The 15,680-nt window shown below is 34.8% G+C and overlaps 2 protein-coding genes across 2 annotated transcripts in view; one reads left to right on the plus strand and one right to left on the minus strand.

Moving 5' to 3' along the window:
* The window catches only part of Zasp52 (Z band alternatively spliced PDZ-motif protein 52), a 442,143-nt gene that overhangs the window by 60,286 nt on the left and 366,177 nt on the right, over positions 1–15,680 (minus strand). The window lies entirely within an intron of this gene.
* Positions 1–15,680, plus strand: part of LOC108372804 (uncharacterized) — a 79,544-nt gene that overhangs the window by 46,570 nt on the left and 17,294 nt on the right. The window contains exon 4 of the mRNA XM_017628576.1: positions 9,866–9,958. Within this exon, the coding sequence (XP_017484065.1) occupies positions 9,866–9,958 (93 nt within the window). The remainder of the gene's footprint in view (positions 1–9,865; positions 9,959–15,680) is intronic.

Genomic DNA, 15,680 nt, shown 5'->3' on the forward strand with positions numbered 1-15,680 from the left:
AAAAAAAAAAAACTATCGATAGCACTATCAATAGCGCTAGTTAGGTTGCTTTTTTTTACAGGATCATAGTGAAATACATATTATCTTATAAAAGTTATAAGCATTCAAAATTAAGTAACTGCTTAGCCAAAATACTTCTCTTTTTAGAAAGTTCAAAAACAAACAAGTTATACAACNAAAGTTATTTCATTCTTTCTTTACCGGGACAATTGTTACATCGGTGGGCAACGACGCAATTACAGAACTTTAGACAGAGCAATATTTTTCGATCGGATTCAACTCGGGCGGTTGTAAGGGCCTATTCACGAATTCAAGTGTATTTGCAAAGTTGCTGTAGCTCACCAATGTAACAATCGTGTCGATAAAAAGGTAAAATATAACTTTTAGTTTGCTATTAAAAACCCCACCTCCTTTCTATTTGAAGAGTAAATTTGTTGATGCAACAAAACGGAGCAGATTTTCAGTTGAGCGAAGTAGAGGACTAGGTTTCAAATTTTTTCGACAAAACGGAACAAATCTACTCCTATCGGAGCGAAGTCCGAACGATGGCTTATTGTGTATATGAGGAACATGTATGCTCTTTGTTTGGTACACAAAGTCAGTATTACCGCTGCCGTAGAGGTGTCAAACTATCGATAGTCACACCATCGATAGTTTTGATAGTTTTCAGAAAAACTATCAATATTCACGATAGTCTCAAAAAAAAAAAACTATCGATAGCACTATCAATAGCGCTAGTTAGGTTGCTTTTTTTTACAGGATCATAGTGAAATACATATTATCTTATAAAAGTTATAAGCATTCAAAATTAAGTAACTGCTTAGCCAAAATACTTCTCTTTTTAGAAAGTTCAAAAACAAACAAGTTATACAACCAAAACAGGATTTACGATTAACATATGTATGTATAATTTCAAAAAAATTGGGAGAGATGATCGATGACTAAACTATCGATATTTTTGATAGTATAAGAAAAAACTATCAATAAGTATTGATAGTCTAAAAAATTTAAACTATCGATAATGCTATCGATAGTTTGACAACTCTACGCAGCCGTACTGCGATGAACATGATGTCAGTGGGATATAAATAATTTTTTCGCAACTTTTCATACCCTTCCTCCCGTAAACTGTTTTTCCCTATCTCCAGCCCGCGCTCGCACTTTCGCTACTGCGCGGGCAAAAAAGTGCCCATGTCTGGTTTAGTGCATCTACTGGATTGTCCGCAAGTTTTCTTCATGGATGTAGTGTTAAAACTCATTCAATTCTCTAGCAAACTAAAACCACCACACTAGCGCTAGTATTTGGTATTTTTTTACGTTTTTTAAAGAATGAGAAAAAAGTAAAATTTAATCCTTAACCATAATAGGTTCAGTGCCAAAATCTTCATACTAGGGAAATTTTTGGCAAGTTTCGAAATCAGTTGTTATATTTCACGGCTCGTCGTGTGTTTTAAACCTAGTTATTGGAGGAAAAATTGCTAAACGAAAACTTTTAAATTAGAGATTATAATCAAGGATAAAAAAAAACTGAAGTGCAAAAGCTATTATAACTAAAAGGTTAAAATCAAAATCTTATAAGCAGTTTGAAAGGAGATAAACGGCAAAATTAAATAATTTCGAAAGTGCGTATTTATATGGCCGTATAAACTGGTGTTAAGATGAAAATTCAAACTCAGTTGAAATTTTTTCTATACCAATGCATACAATAGGAATATTAGACCCGCTACGTGTCTGTTTTTCATCTTTCTGATATGCTTTTAAATCTTTTAACCCATTAGCAGAGCAAGAGTTTCAAAAAAAACCCGCTGCGATTGCATACAACGTTGCCGCGAGCTTAAAAAAAGTATCAGTTGCCAAGCAGAAAAAGTATCAAAAGCATACACCACTGTTATTTTTTAAACTTTTATTTGAAAAACAAATAATAAATTAAATTTTATAATTAAATCCATAGTTATAAAAAAACTAATATTATTTGCTTTAACAAAAACAGATAATCTGTTTGCTTATTTGCATAACGAAAATAAAAACTTACATACATATAGGGTCCTAAATCACACAAAATTATTGCGCAACCCGAGACTTATACAAGTCAATATTGTGGAAATTACTACACCATAAAATTGCGCAAACCTTATTTTGGAGAAACGTTGCTCAAGTAAATATGTGCAAGAAATATGAATGTGCGTTAAATATTTTGATAGCTTTAGCTTTAAAACGCAAAAGAATAATATTTAAAAAAAAATAATTGTTTTTTTCTACGCTCTTATCCATATTTTAAAAAGTCAAAACTAGACTAAAAATTGCGCAGTTCTCGCCATACGCTACACAAATTATTGTAAAATAAGACAAGCATGAGCAAAATTTCAAAATAATTTTGATTGTAGCGCAATAAGTGTGCAATTTAGTACAAACAACCACATACCCCACACAAACGACCGACGCAAGCCCGACATTGCGCAATGTTTTTATGTGGTTTAGTGGCCCTAAAACAGCGGCGCGTGCAAAGAAATTCCGGGTTGTATTTCCCTCATAAGAGTTACCAAATCAAACTTATAAATACGTCTAAACTAGTTATATTATTCATAGTTTTCAAAAATTCGTTTCTGCCAGCCAAAATTATCAAAACAAAAAGTATCAAAGTATCAAATCCTAAGATTTAGAAAAAAAAAGTATCAAAAATTATACAATTGTATCAAAACGACAACGCTGGTTTGCATAAAGTTGATTTTGAAGCTTTCAGTTGTAGCAAGTGCTTTGGTTCGCACTCGTTTTTGGCGCCGACTTGAGACAGACGCGTTGTTTGACTTCTGTAGACTAAAAACTGCCTTTCGACGGAAAAAATAACACAAAACATACTAAATACATATTTTTGCAAAAAAAATCAATTTAATTTTAAAGACAGTTTTCTTTCATTTTGTGTATTTTGCCTATAGGCGTTAAAAATACTGAGAAAATTAAAAAAAGACAAATCTAGCAAGTGCAAAGAGTGTATGTCGTAAGAAAGTGTGTGTGGCAAGAGCTTCGATGGAGGTGAAGGGCGGCTCGTGTGGTTCCGTTCCGGGCCCACAAGCCGAGCAACCTGCCCAGCAAACAATTAGGTTTGATATACATTTGAGAATGATTTGAAATCAAAGCCTTTATCAAATGTCAAACGTTTGAAAATGATTTGATATTGCTTTGAAAATTACAGCTTTCTCGATAAAAAGGGGAGTTTGATCTTGAGAATATGGTTAACTCTCAAATCAATTTGAAAAGTTATTTATCAAATGTACTTCAAATGTGGAAATAAAATTTATAATAGGAAATGTATATTTCATATTTATTTTTTCTTCGTGATGTACATATGTATGTACGTAACAAAAGAAGCAATTAAGATAAAATAATGTATAATAAATTCGTCTTGAAGGGCTGCAGCTTTTTCAATCCGCGCAAACATCAAATCCACTATTTGTGGGCTTTGAATTTGAAATTTTTTCTATTCATTGTTTTTTTTCTTAATTTTATTCTTACAATTTTTGATTTAACTGCGCATTTTTATAACGTTTGTACTTGACATCTCTCTTAAAATCAACCTCAAATGAATTTCAAACATAAAATTTAAACCTTCTTTTTCAATTTGAGAATCATTTGAGAAAAACATTTGATATCAAATTGAGAAATACATTTTTCTCAAACGTTTGAAACTGTGTTTGCTGGGCTATAGCTTATTCTAGTCGAATGAGACCCGAATTAACGACTCGTGTAGATAAGCTGCAACATTTTTATGACCCGAATGACCAGGTTAAATTTGTAGTATTTGTAGAAGTTTTGCCACACAAAAATTATTTGGTTTAGCTGATTTAAGAGCCCTGGGAAATGGACGAGCTAAACTCACTTTTGACTCTGCAAACGATGCAAACCACTTTGTAATAAATAACGACTTCAAGGCCAAGGACCTCCAGGCATACATACCCAGATCGTTCACAGAAAAATATGGCATAATTAGAAGAGTTCCACATAAATATTCCGAACAGGTATTACTAGAAAATATTGAAAGCGAAATACCGTTGGTGTCAGTTAGTAGACTTAGTCGTAGAGAGGGTGATGAAATAATACCCACCACCTCATTAAAATTGCCTTCAAGGGGAACACAATTCCAAAAGAAATTAAACTTTTTAAATGCATCTGTGAGGTTGACTATTTTGTACCAGCTGTTAGGGAGTGCAAAAAGTGTGGCAGACTGGGACACATAGCTGCTTTTTATAAGGCTAGAGAGGCGAGGTGATTACAATGTGGCAATATTCCACGTTGGGATCCGGCCTGTGGCATTACGAACTGTTTGCTATGTGGCGCATCTAATCTTACTTCGGAAAAGCGTTCGTGTCCGGTACGTGTACATCGCCAAGACATTGAGAAGATTATGACAATTGAAAACATCTCTCTCATGGAATAAAGAGAAAAATACGGCTCCGAAAGTCGGTTCTCACTACTAGACAACTATGAGAAGGCAAGGTTCATAGAATAGAAGGTTACGACATGGTGCTGTCAAAAATTTGTTTTCCTCCAATGACGTAGTTGCGAAGTGAGTTCTGATTCGCTGAAATATTTTACGAAGAAGGAGAGTACACAAAACGCAGAGAATATAGCCGCCGTATAGCATATTTTAGTAATCCTAATCAAATGTGCATTTTTGATATAAAATCGTGGCAAAGCTTATTATAACAACATAAGATGTTATAACTTCACGTGAAACCGGATTAACATAACAATAGTGACAACTAAAATGTAAATCGAATGCAAATTGAAATTCGCTGGTGATTTTATTCTTGAAAGTGAGCAGAACGCACTCGCGCATTTTTATATGGGGCGTTCCATGTGCTTGATTTGTTTAAAATTTTTAGGGTTGATGGATAAACATAAATAATAAATAAATATGAAGCTTGAGCTTGGTTAATACATTTTTGAAAACCTTACAGCACAAAGCCAACAACAAATCCATTTAATAGTTTTCTCGAAAACGGGGCGAGGAAAAAATTACAAAAAAAAAATCACACATACACACATAAAAATTTTCTACATACAAATTTTTTGATAAAAACATTAGTTTTTGAAACTAATCAAACGCATTAAGTGTAAACCCGTCCATTTTGATATAGAACGCCGCATATATGATCGCAGCCAGTTCGAAAACGCCCTATCTTAAAAGACTTTTCAAGAAAGCCCTACTTCAGAATTTTATTGAAAAACATCATGTCCGCTGAAACACAATGCCGACGAACGACGAATTTTTCGCTGCGAATGTTCGCTGTAAATGAGCACACACAACCAAAGCAAACGACGACGTTCGTCCGACGAGTGTTCGCAACGATAGACTTATTTCTATCGTCGTTGCAAGTGGCAGCGGCAAAATACGATCCATTGTGGCCATATGCTAAATATTCTCAAGTTTTTAAATCGAAATTGAAAAATACTGTATTAGGTTTGTTAAAAATTAATAATCTTATTATTTGTAAAAATTTTAATTGAACCTTGTCATAAGCAGCTACATTCGTTGTCGCCGTAGTTGTGTTCTACTGAGCGAAAGTTGCCGCCGTCGTCGCACTACTTTGCTAAAATTCGCCGTTCGTCGGTATTGTGTTTCAACGGTAAGGCGGTTTCCGTAGATTTGCCTTTCGTATAGGCATGCTGCGCTGGGGAGAGCCTACTAGTTGGTATCACGCCCCATACATAATCATCCACTATCCTCTCTAAAAGTTTGAGCAAAAAAGACGTAAGACTGATGGGTCTGAAGTCCTTCTGGTTAATGTGAGAGGACCTACCTGCCTTGGGAATGAAGGAGACTTTTGTCTCTCTCCAGCCTAGCGGAACATAGCCCATGTTAACACAGCTTCTTATAATAGACGCAATGAATGGGGAGATAATACCCCGTGATTTCTGCAGTGTATGCCGTCAAGTCCCGGTGACTTGTAAGGACAAAAAGTCTTAATAGCCCATTCGATTTTCGCCTTAGTGGTCAGTAGATTTCCTAGAACAGATATCCTCCCGTCATTTGTGGGGTCGTTAAGTTCCATCGGCTTGCTACCTGGAAAGTGTGTGTCTATGAGGAGACCTAAAGATTCCTCGCTCGTCGTAGTCCATGAGTTTCTTGGTGACTTTGCAATAATTCTTCTTAATCTGGCCGCTTCCGTGGTTTCCTCAATTTCCCTGCAATAACTGCCATGATTTACGTTTCGCAGTTCTAACTGCTTTTTCGTATATTTTCAAATCAGCCTTATAGGCTTCCCAGTCCTCTGTTGCTCTGGTGGCTTTGGCCTTTTTGAACATTGTGCTATTGGATTCACGTAACGAGGATAGTTGTTTTGACCACCAAGGTGGTTGGTTCTTCCCCCTGTACCTAACAACCGGGCATCCGGCTGACAAAGAACTATTCATGGCTTTAGTGGTTAACCAACCCGTCCAATTCCACCTGCGTGGCGGGGTCCCGTGGTGGTATCTTTGGCAATAAAGTCCTCAGGTTTTTGTTGTAAACCACCCAGTCTGTATTTCGTATATTTCTGAACTCCCTAACTTGGGGGGTCTTGAGATCTATTTCGAATTGAATATAACAATGGTCAGAGTAAGACTTTTCACTAAGTACTCTTACGGTTGCCAGACGTACTGATTTTATCAGTACAGTACTGATTTTTCAACTTTCGTACTGACTTTATTCATTCCTTCAATTAGTACGCTAATGTCCTGATTTTTTTTTAATTTGTACTGATTTGTACTGATTTTTCAATTCTGAGCAATGATATTTGTAATAGGGTTCTTTCCACCGAGCTTGGTACGCGGTAACTCGGTGATCGGTAATTTCCCATGTATTTTGTTTGTGTAATATTATTTTACACAAACAAAATACTTTACGATTTGCTAAAGATTTTTACATAACGTTGGAGCTTTCTTAAAACTTACTGTAAAAAGTAAGAAGAAAATAATTTAATTATAGTTGACATGTTTTAAGTAAGGTAAAGAAATTAATACAAAACAGCAATCGTTTTATGGGCACATTGCGGACCACTACCTTCCAGTTGCGATAATATCATGGCGTATAATTTATTTAAAAAGAGGACCGCCTTATTTTGTCGAGTGTTGTTAGTTATCTTGAAAATAACTTTCAGTTTAATAAGAACAAATTTGAATAATTGAATGGCTTTGCCTACAACTTACAATTCGTTTTTATCAATTGACTTACTCAATTTAGATACTCCTTTTGGCGAATTCTTAGTTTTTGCGCAGTTGAAAAAATAATTTAAGCCATGATGAAATACGGATGTAGTCCTTAAATAGAGGTATCTTTCCACAGTTTGAATAAATATGTAATTTTCAATACCACGTTCAAACGAAGCAGCTGAGAGGAACTTATTTAAGTATAAAGTTTGCTTCCTGGCGAAAAGAGAGAAACTGACATCTAATTAAAGTTTTAGAAAGTGAACTTCAAACTAAAAGTAATATTAAAATACGTAAAACCTACTTAAGTACCTCAGGAAAAGTGTCAGCTTTTTGAGGTATGTACTGAGACGGGTTGGGTACTTAAAAGAATCCGCTTAAGTAACTCGATTCGGGTACTTAAGCGAACATAATTATTGATGTCGTTAATCTTCTAGTTAACTTACATAAACCAATCCTTGAATAAAACATGAACATTTAATGAAGTGTACGTAGCATTATTTAAAAACATAAACACATAAGCAAAAAGTTTATAAAAAATCGATAAAGCAATGTTATGTAATTTTTACAAGAATTAAATTCGTTAAAGTCATTGATTATACATATTTATACATACATACAGTATTGGACATATCTATCATTTCGGACCAAATTCGAAATGATGTTGTTTGCCACTTATGCATATTTACTAATTTATAAGATATTTCAATTAAAACACAGTTCATTCCCTAACAAATACCATATAAACCTAAGCTTAAAAATTTTTAGAACACTGAAAAGAAAATTCATAAAATGATCATCAAAATTTCAAACTTTTTTCTCAGAAGTGTTTATAGCCCATTCAATTTTAGTGCAATAATGTGCAAGTTTCAAGTGGCTAAAAATTACCCTTGATTTTTTAGATTTTTTTTGTTTAAAAGGGGAAAATCATAAGTAAAATGGTAAATGGGTTACGAAAAATTTAGACACTTAGGCGGGTTGGGTAAATAAGCGGGGAGGTACTTAAAATAGGGTTTTTCTTCAGATAACATTAAAATATTCACGGTGCCCAAAAATGTTATTTAAGCGGTTTAGGTACTTAAGCGTGTTTCACTGTATAATGTTTAGAGTTCTTTGACTATTTAAACACTGAAAGAGGAAACGATCTCATTATTGCTATTAAAAAANAAGAAATTCGGGCTATTCCGGCCGAAATGCTCGAAAAAGTTGCCCAAAATTGGACTTTCCGAATGGACCACCTAAGACGCAGCCGCGGTCAACATTTAAATGAAATTATCTTCAAAAAGTAAATGTCATGGACCAATCTAACGTTTCAAATAAAGAACTGATGAGATTTTGCAAATTTTATGCGTTTTTTTTAAAAAAAAAGGTATCAAGCTCTTAAAAAATCACCCGTTATATAAAATAATTTATTGGAACAATGATATTATAAAGGTTTTTCGTACTACATGTTAATGTGTATATGAGTATATTAAAATGAATAACCTTTTTAATTTTTATGAAAAACATTTTATTTATATACCAAGATAATATGAAAAACAAGTAATCTGGCGTTTAAAAGTATTGTCTACTTACATTCATAATTCTGCTTGGAATAAAAGTGTACTGAAATGTACTGCATTCAATAGCATGAAAAAGTCTAATGTGCTGATTTCGGCCCAAAAAAATCTGGCAACCCTAAGTACTCTCCATCTCTTGATTTTATGGGCAAACATGTCCGAAGTCCGGGTTATATCCAAATCTTCCTCTCTACTCTTTGTTATAAAGGTTGGCTCTGAGCCTAAATTCAAGACACTAAGTTTATTTCCTAGAATGAAGTCTAGTATCGATTCGCCTCTAGCGATCGTGTTCGTGCTCCCCCACATCGAATTGTGAGCATTAGCGTCGCAGGAGACAACCAGTTGTTTTTTCCTATAGGCTGCTTCCTTGACCAATGTCCGAACCTTCTCTGGTGGTACGTCCTTATCGTGGGCCATGTCGGCAGAGGCTACCCAGAAGCTGATTTTATCCAGCTCTATGCTTGCCGCTACCAGATCGCCATCACTGAGCTGTTGAAGCAGGAAGATGTTTAAGTTGTTCCTTGCTAATATGCAAGCTCGAGTCTTACCTGCATTTTGTGCGGCAATTAGCTTAAAGCCCTTCACCCCAAGCCCGCAGATTTTGTTGCCGAGTATCCACGGCTCCTGCATGAGGGCAACGTCAAGTCCACTGGCAGTCAGGCGGACCTCAGGATTCGCGGACGCGAGTTTAGAATGGTGGAGGTTGATCCGACCCTCGTAGTAGGCCTGCTTCGAGGGGCCGACATGTTTAGCCGCATATCACTAGTGTTTATAGCCCATTCAATTTTAGTGCAATATTGTGCAAGTTTCAAGTGGCTAAAAATTACTGTTGATTTTTTAGAAATTTTTTGCCGAACGTGTTGCGGGAGCACTTAAAAGCGGGTTTCACTCTCCTTAAGACTTGAGATAGGAAAAACTTTTGGCTCAAGAGAACTCTCTGTGTAATAAAGGTGTCCGAAGGTACTTTGTCTTGGCCTGGAGAATATACAGATATTCATAAAGGTTTTAATGAATTAAATTAAAGTAATATATATATTTGAAGACCATCTTTGCAGATTTACCTTTACTTCGTTCATTGATCCTGTAGCTTTTAATTAATTGCCGTTTTTTACTTTTTTCAGGCTATTACTACTGGATCGTGACAGACAAAATGGTGTTGATCGTGGAAACTCGCCGCCACCAACATATAGATCATATGCTGGCAGTTTGCTGAGGTGAATAAGAAAAAAACGATGCACATCAATAAAAAATTTGCTTATTCAGAAATTCCTCATTATCGCTGATTTTTTTCTTAAAATGGTTCCTAAGAACCTCGCAGATACACCATGCCAAAGGTAGCTACATACATACATACTTGTAGTACATATGTATGTATGTACATATGTATAGTGGTAGATACCAGTATTTCAGTCGTCTTCAAATTTTTCATTCCACTAAATTGGTAAGCTAGCTCGTAATAAAAGGTTCGTTAAATTTTTCAAAGGCAGCAGTCAACAGAGCCGCTTGCATGCTATGAAATTAATTCGTATTGTCAACTCAAAACCTAGATAACTGTTTTTAAGGATAATTGCCGTTTTGATCGCATAATGGCTTCTAATTAGAAAAGTTTTCTTTTATTGCATTAGATTGTAAAGTTTGCAAGTAAAAGTACCATGTAAAGAATGTTCTTTACTCGTATCCAAACACTTATTATACACACATACATACGTATATATGCAGATACTTGCGAGAGTTTACATACGTACATACATACTCTGTGGGGAAAATCTCTAGTTCTGAACTGTTGCGCTTCTAGTACATTTAGACCAAGTACTGGTTCGCGATAAATCTCTTTTGCATGCAAACAACTGGCGAAATTAACATGGCGATCTCCTAGGAAGTGTCAATTGCCCCCGGTGCATCCCTTTATCGATAGTTCCGAACTAGTCCGAAATTCTATAGTTCCGACAGAGTTCTAAAATTGACAGACGAAAAAATAATTTTTGGTTCTTCCATCTGTGCGATTTTAAATTATTTTCAAAGAAATGTGTTTTCAATTTGAAATTATGTAAATATGTTTGAATGATTGCAATAAATGTACGTTTATATACCTTTGGCTGTTGCTGAGTTTTCAGAGGTGCTTGTCGTTATTGGTTAGATTCCAGAAGATCCCAGGATATTAAAATGTTAACACAAATTTTTGTTTTGTATTACCAAGCTATGAAAAAGCATCTGCGTAGTGCAGAATGCAAGCTTATTTGAACAAAAAGGCCGCCAAACTCATATCTATGTAAAGTAAACAAGCCCCCGCTGCATCCCTTTTCGATAGTTCCGAAGTAGTTCTAAATTCAAGAAATAAGATCTAGTTCGTTCTGCATTCCTTTTTCTATAGTTCCAAACCAGTTCTAAATTCGTCATCTTAGATATAGATTTCTAATGGAAAAAGTGAAATAAAGTAGTTTTTTAAAAGTATTACATTTCTCTGATTTTGGACTGGTGGGGATCTAGTTACTATTGGACTGGGGAAATCTTCTGACATTTTGTGTACTGGCATATTGTTGCCTCCACAAAGCATCTGCACTGTCAAGTCCGGTTTCTATATCTTCATTACTACTACTCGTATGTGCGAATATCAGTAAATAGTTATTTATAACAAAAGTAACGGTTTAAATGAAATTTACTGCTAGAAATTCACTCGAGAAAAGCAAGAAATTTCTAGTGCAACTCGCTTATTATCTAGTTTCTATTAAAGCACTACCTCTTGAGCGATGTAACCTAATGTTTGGGGTTTTTAGACGTTCATTTGTAGGTTCTGAGGAATCAAAAAAAAGCAGGTATTAAAAAATGTGTCAAATACCGAACGAAAAAAGTGCTGCTCACAACTTTAAGGCTGCGTTTCTTTATACATTCCGGATAATCCCATTTCACAGCCGGAATAAACAGAATGCGTTTGAAATATACGTTAACATATCATCAGGAACGTTCTCAAGAATAAGTAAACAAAAAAGTTTATTCCAAACGTTCAGAAGGAATAAAGAAAAGCAGCCTAAATGAATTTCACATATTTTATAAAAGTCCTGAAGTTTTTCCACTTTTACATTTGCGTGTATAAAATATACTTCTTCAGCAGAAGAACCCTGTCTATAAGACGGGCCACTTAACATCTCTGCAAAATCTTCTTTCAAAAACGCGTAACCAGTAACTTTTTATTTAATAATGTTTTTTTCGTTGAGAACAACCAATCAAAAGCAAAAAAAAATTATATGGCCTGGATTAAATTTTTGTGTTTGTGTACTTTGGTCTGTGCAAAAAAGTATTTTCATGGTCCGTATTGGATAATCTTTACTAACATTTTAAGTGCGAAAGTACGGTTGCCAGACGGATTGATTTTATCAGTACAGTACTGATTTTTCAACTCTCGTACTGATTTTATTCATTTCTTCAATCAGTACGCTATTGGCCCGATTTTTCAAAATTTGTACTGAATTTTCAACTCCGAGGATAAAAATTGGTAATAGAGGGGTCTTCCCACCGTTCTTGGTACTCGGTAACTCGGTGTTCAGTAATTTTACCCCATGAATTTTGCTTGTGTAATATTCTTTTACACAAACAAATTACTTTAGGATCTCTATAAGGTTTTTACATAAGTTGGAACTTATTTAAATTGCCCTGTAAAAAAATAAGAAGAAAATAATTTTATTATAGTTGTACGTTTCTAAACTAAAAAAACAAGTGTAATTTTGTTTTTTCAATGCCACACTCTTGTACTAATTATAATCACTGAAATGAATAAATGAAAATGAAAAAGTGAAAATACCACACTCAAACGAAGCAACTGAAAGGATCTTAAGTATAAAGTTTGCTTCCTGGTGCAAAGTAGGGATGTTGCGAATGTGGAATTTTAGACATCCGCGGATGCGAAATTGGTTGAAAAATGTGCGCTTATAACGAGGTTGTGAATATGTGGATATGGCAAATAAATTATTTTCTAGGAATGAAAACTTCGAAAAAATTCTGTTTTGAAAGTCGTGGCTGCCAGCAGGATTAGTTTAAAATCTTGTTATTTTGTTAAAAGGTACCCCGTTTCCTATAATAATTTGAATTATGGAATCACGGACGATAAAGGTCTCAGATTTGCTTAGTTCCCGGGTGTTTTCTTGGAAAGGTTCGCCTGTAATGAATACCTTGTAATTAGTTTCTTTTATTAGTTAGATGAGCTCGGCCTTTCCTTGTTGCAGGCAGTCATAATTAATTACCAGAGATCGAAAATAACCGTCACCAAGTGTCCCGTATGGTGTTTACCACTGACACAAACACTCGTCTCTCAAGCAAAGAGTGCTTGTCACCGTGGCAAATCATTCTGTGCGATCTTTTTGTGTTTTCCGTTGTGGGTTATTTATCAACTGCTAAAATTTCCCTTGGGCAAAAACACTTTTGTAGGGACTTTTATTTTTAAGTGCCTTAATTTGTAGGTTATTGTAGGACTGAAAAATATAAGTGGGCGTAATAAGTGGAAGCAAAGCGCTAGGCATTTCTTTACACGACATATACGTACACATACATGTGCGAACATTTATGACAAGGAAGAGAGCGTGCACATTCATAATATGATACATCGAAAATAATCTTGTACTTTCCACTTTAGTCCCGAGAATCCCGAAATAGCCCAAAAATCCCGAAGTAGTCCCGAAGATTCCGAAAATCCTGAAGAAGTCTCGAAAATTCCGAATTAGTGCCGCGGATCCCGAAAATCTCAAAGTAGTCTCGATCGATTTTGGCTGTTTCTCTTTCGTTTATTTAATGTTTATTATTTTTCCATAAAAGCCAAGCTCATTAAAAAACAAAATATAAATCCACACAAATTGTGTAAAAATTATAAACAATCTGCAAATTTTCAGCTAGATTTTCAACTTTTTATTCAGAGTTTTTAGAATTTTTTTTGAGTATGCAGTTTGATAGTCCATTAAATTTCAGGGCAATAATGTGCAAGTTTAAAAAGGCTAAATAATCGCGTTGATTTTTAATAATATTTTTTTTTCTTGTAGACATTTGGTTAGGGACTCGGTTGTCGAAAATGCTAAATTACGTTCTTCTAAGAAGGAGCATAGCAATAGGTCCATTCAATATCAAAAAATTGTTACGAGTTTTTGCTAGTACTTGGAAGTTTTTACTGGGAATGCATTCAATAACCCAAAATATTTGCAAGAGGGAGCGAATTCGAGAGCGTAACACCCCGAGAGAGCTGCANCTAGTACTTGCAAGTTTTTACTGGGAATGCATTCAATAACCCAAAATATTTGCAAGAGGGAGCGAATTCGAAAGCGTAACTACCCGAGAGAGCTGCAAATTCTTGCAAGTAAAAATTTTACTAGCATGAATTTGCAGGAGTCAAAAAGTAAGGTTATGTTTCAAATTCAATTAGTGAAATGAAAATATGGATGAAAAATTTAAAGCTATTGTATATTTTTTATTTTTATGACGATGGGAACTATTCCCAATTAAAAAGAAAATAGCGCGNGAACTATTCCCAATTAAAAAGAAAATTGGGCGCCAAAATTTAACCGTCAGAAAGTGTCAAAATGGCTTAAGTTGCAAGTTTTTACTAGTTTTGCGTTCAATAACTTTTTCTGAAAATTTTCTCTTGCTCTCAATTTTACTCTCTATTTTTCTTTTACGCTCTCGCTGCAAGTACTAAATGGAAAAGTTATTGAATGGACCTAATATTTCAGTCTTTTTTGTGTTCATTACATTTTCAATGAAGTCTTAAAAAAGTAGCCTACTTTTTTCTGACGTTTTAAGCTGCACAGCTTTTTTGATGCTTTTGCGAGCGTGCCTACTGCAATAGATCGGCTCTTCCTGAATTGGCTTTTAATGTGCAATTGCAAACATTACAGCAAGCCTCGTAACCTCAAGTGTTTACACAACCAGCCTTTTAACACGGAATCCTTAGTCCAAGAATCGAGAAAAAAATCTTTTCAAGCAGCTGCAGCAAAACACAAAGATTGTAAAGATTTATTAAGAAAATAATTCAAAATCAGTTCTACTTATAAGATTTAGTAACAAAGAAAAATTACTGGGAAGTTAAAAAACGTCATTTTTTACACAAAAAACGTCCTAACGTCAACAGGGTACAAAAAACGTCCAAATGACGTTAAAAACGTCAACCTGGCAACGCTGGTCATACAGAGCCCCAACAGCTTGTAGCGCTTTGGCTTTTGCTGTTTAAAACAGTGCCCGCCAAAGACTTTCCTGGGAAACGAACTATACACAATCGGCTTCTTACACGTACACAACCCGAAGAAAGAGTAGAAGAGCAACAAATTTTATTTAGTTGCATGCAAACAATAGGCGAAGCAGTTTGATGACGCATTATTGTTGAATAAAGTAGGTACACTGAGCAGAATGAATGAATATTCATTCCAAAATTTTATAACACAATTTTTCGTACATACACCCCTAGAAATAGGTATGTATATGGTTCCAAGTCGTGCTTTTTCTTCATATTAAAAGAACTTTGTGAATTATGTATTTTTTTTTAATACCAGACTAGTCCTCAATTAAAACTTACAATAGGTGCAATCCCGTATTCCTCGGACTCGGACTAGTAAAACTGTCAAAAAATAAAAATTCGCTCAGAGCGAGAGAGTAACACTGAAAAGTACGGGATCGCTTTCTAGTAAAAAATGGTAACTTCTGTCAACTTCAACATAACCTCCAAATTTTGGTTGTAAATTTTTGCTTATTTTGTATGTAAACACATCCAGGTCACACATGTAAATAACCAAAAATACTTTCAAATTCATTAGAATCCACTTAAACAAGTAATTAAATACTTTTCAACATGAATTAGCAAAGTGCACTTTTCTTTTGTTTACAATTTGGTTGCCAAACACACTACAGCTGATCGTTTGACACATTTACCAGAATTTACCAGCAAAAAATTCTCGGACTAAAACT

This window comes from Rhagoletis zephyria, unplaced genomic scaffold (genome assembly GCF_001687245.7).
Source record: "Rhagoletis zephyria isolate East Lansing unplaced genomic scaffold, Rhagoletis_zephyria_1.1 Rzeph_scaffold_00077, whole genome shotgun sequence".
Classification (NCBI taxonomy): domain Eukaryota; kingdom Metazoa; phylum Arthropoda; class Insecta; order Diptera; family Tephritidae; genus Rhagoletis; species Rhagoletis zephyria.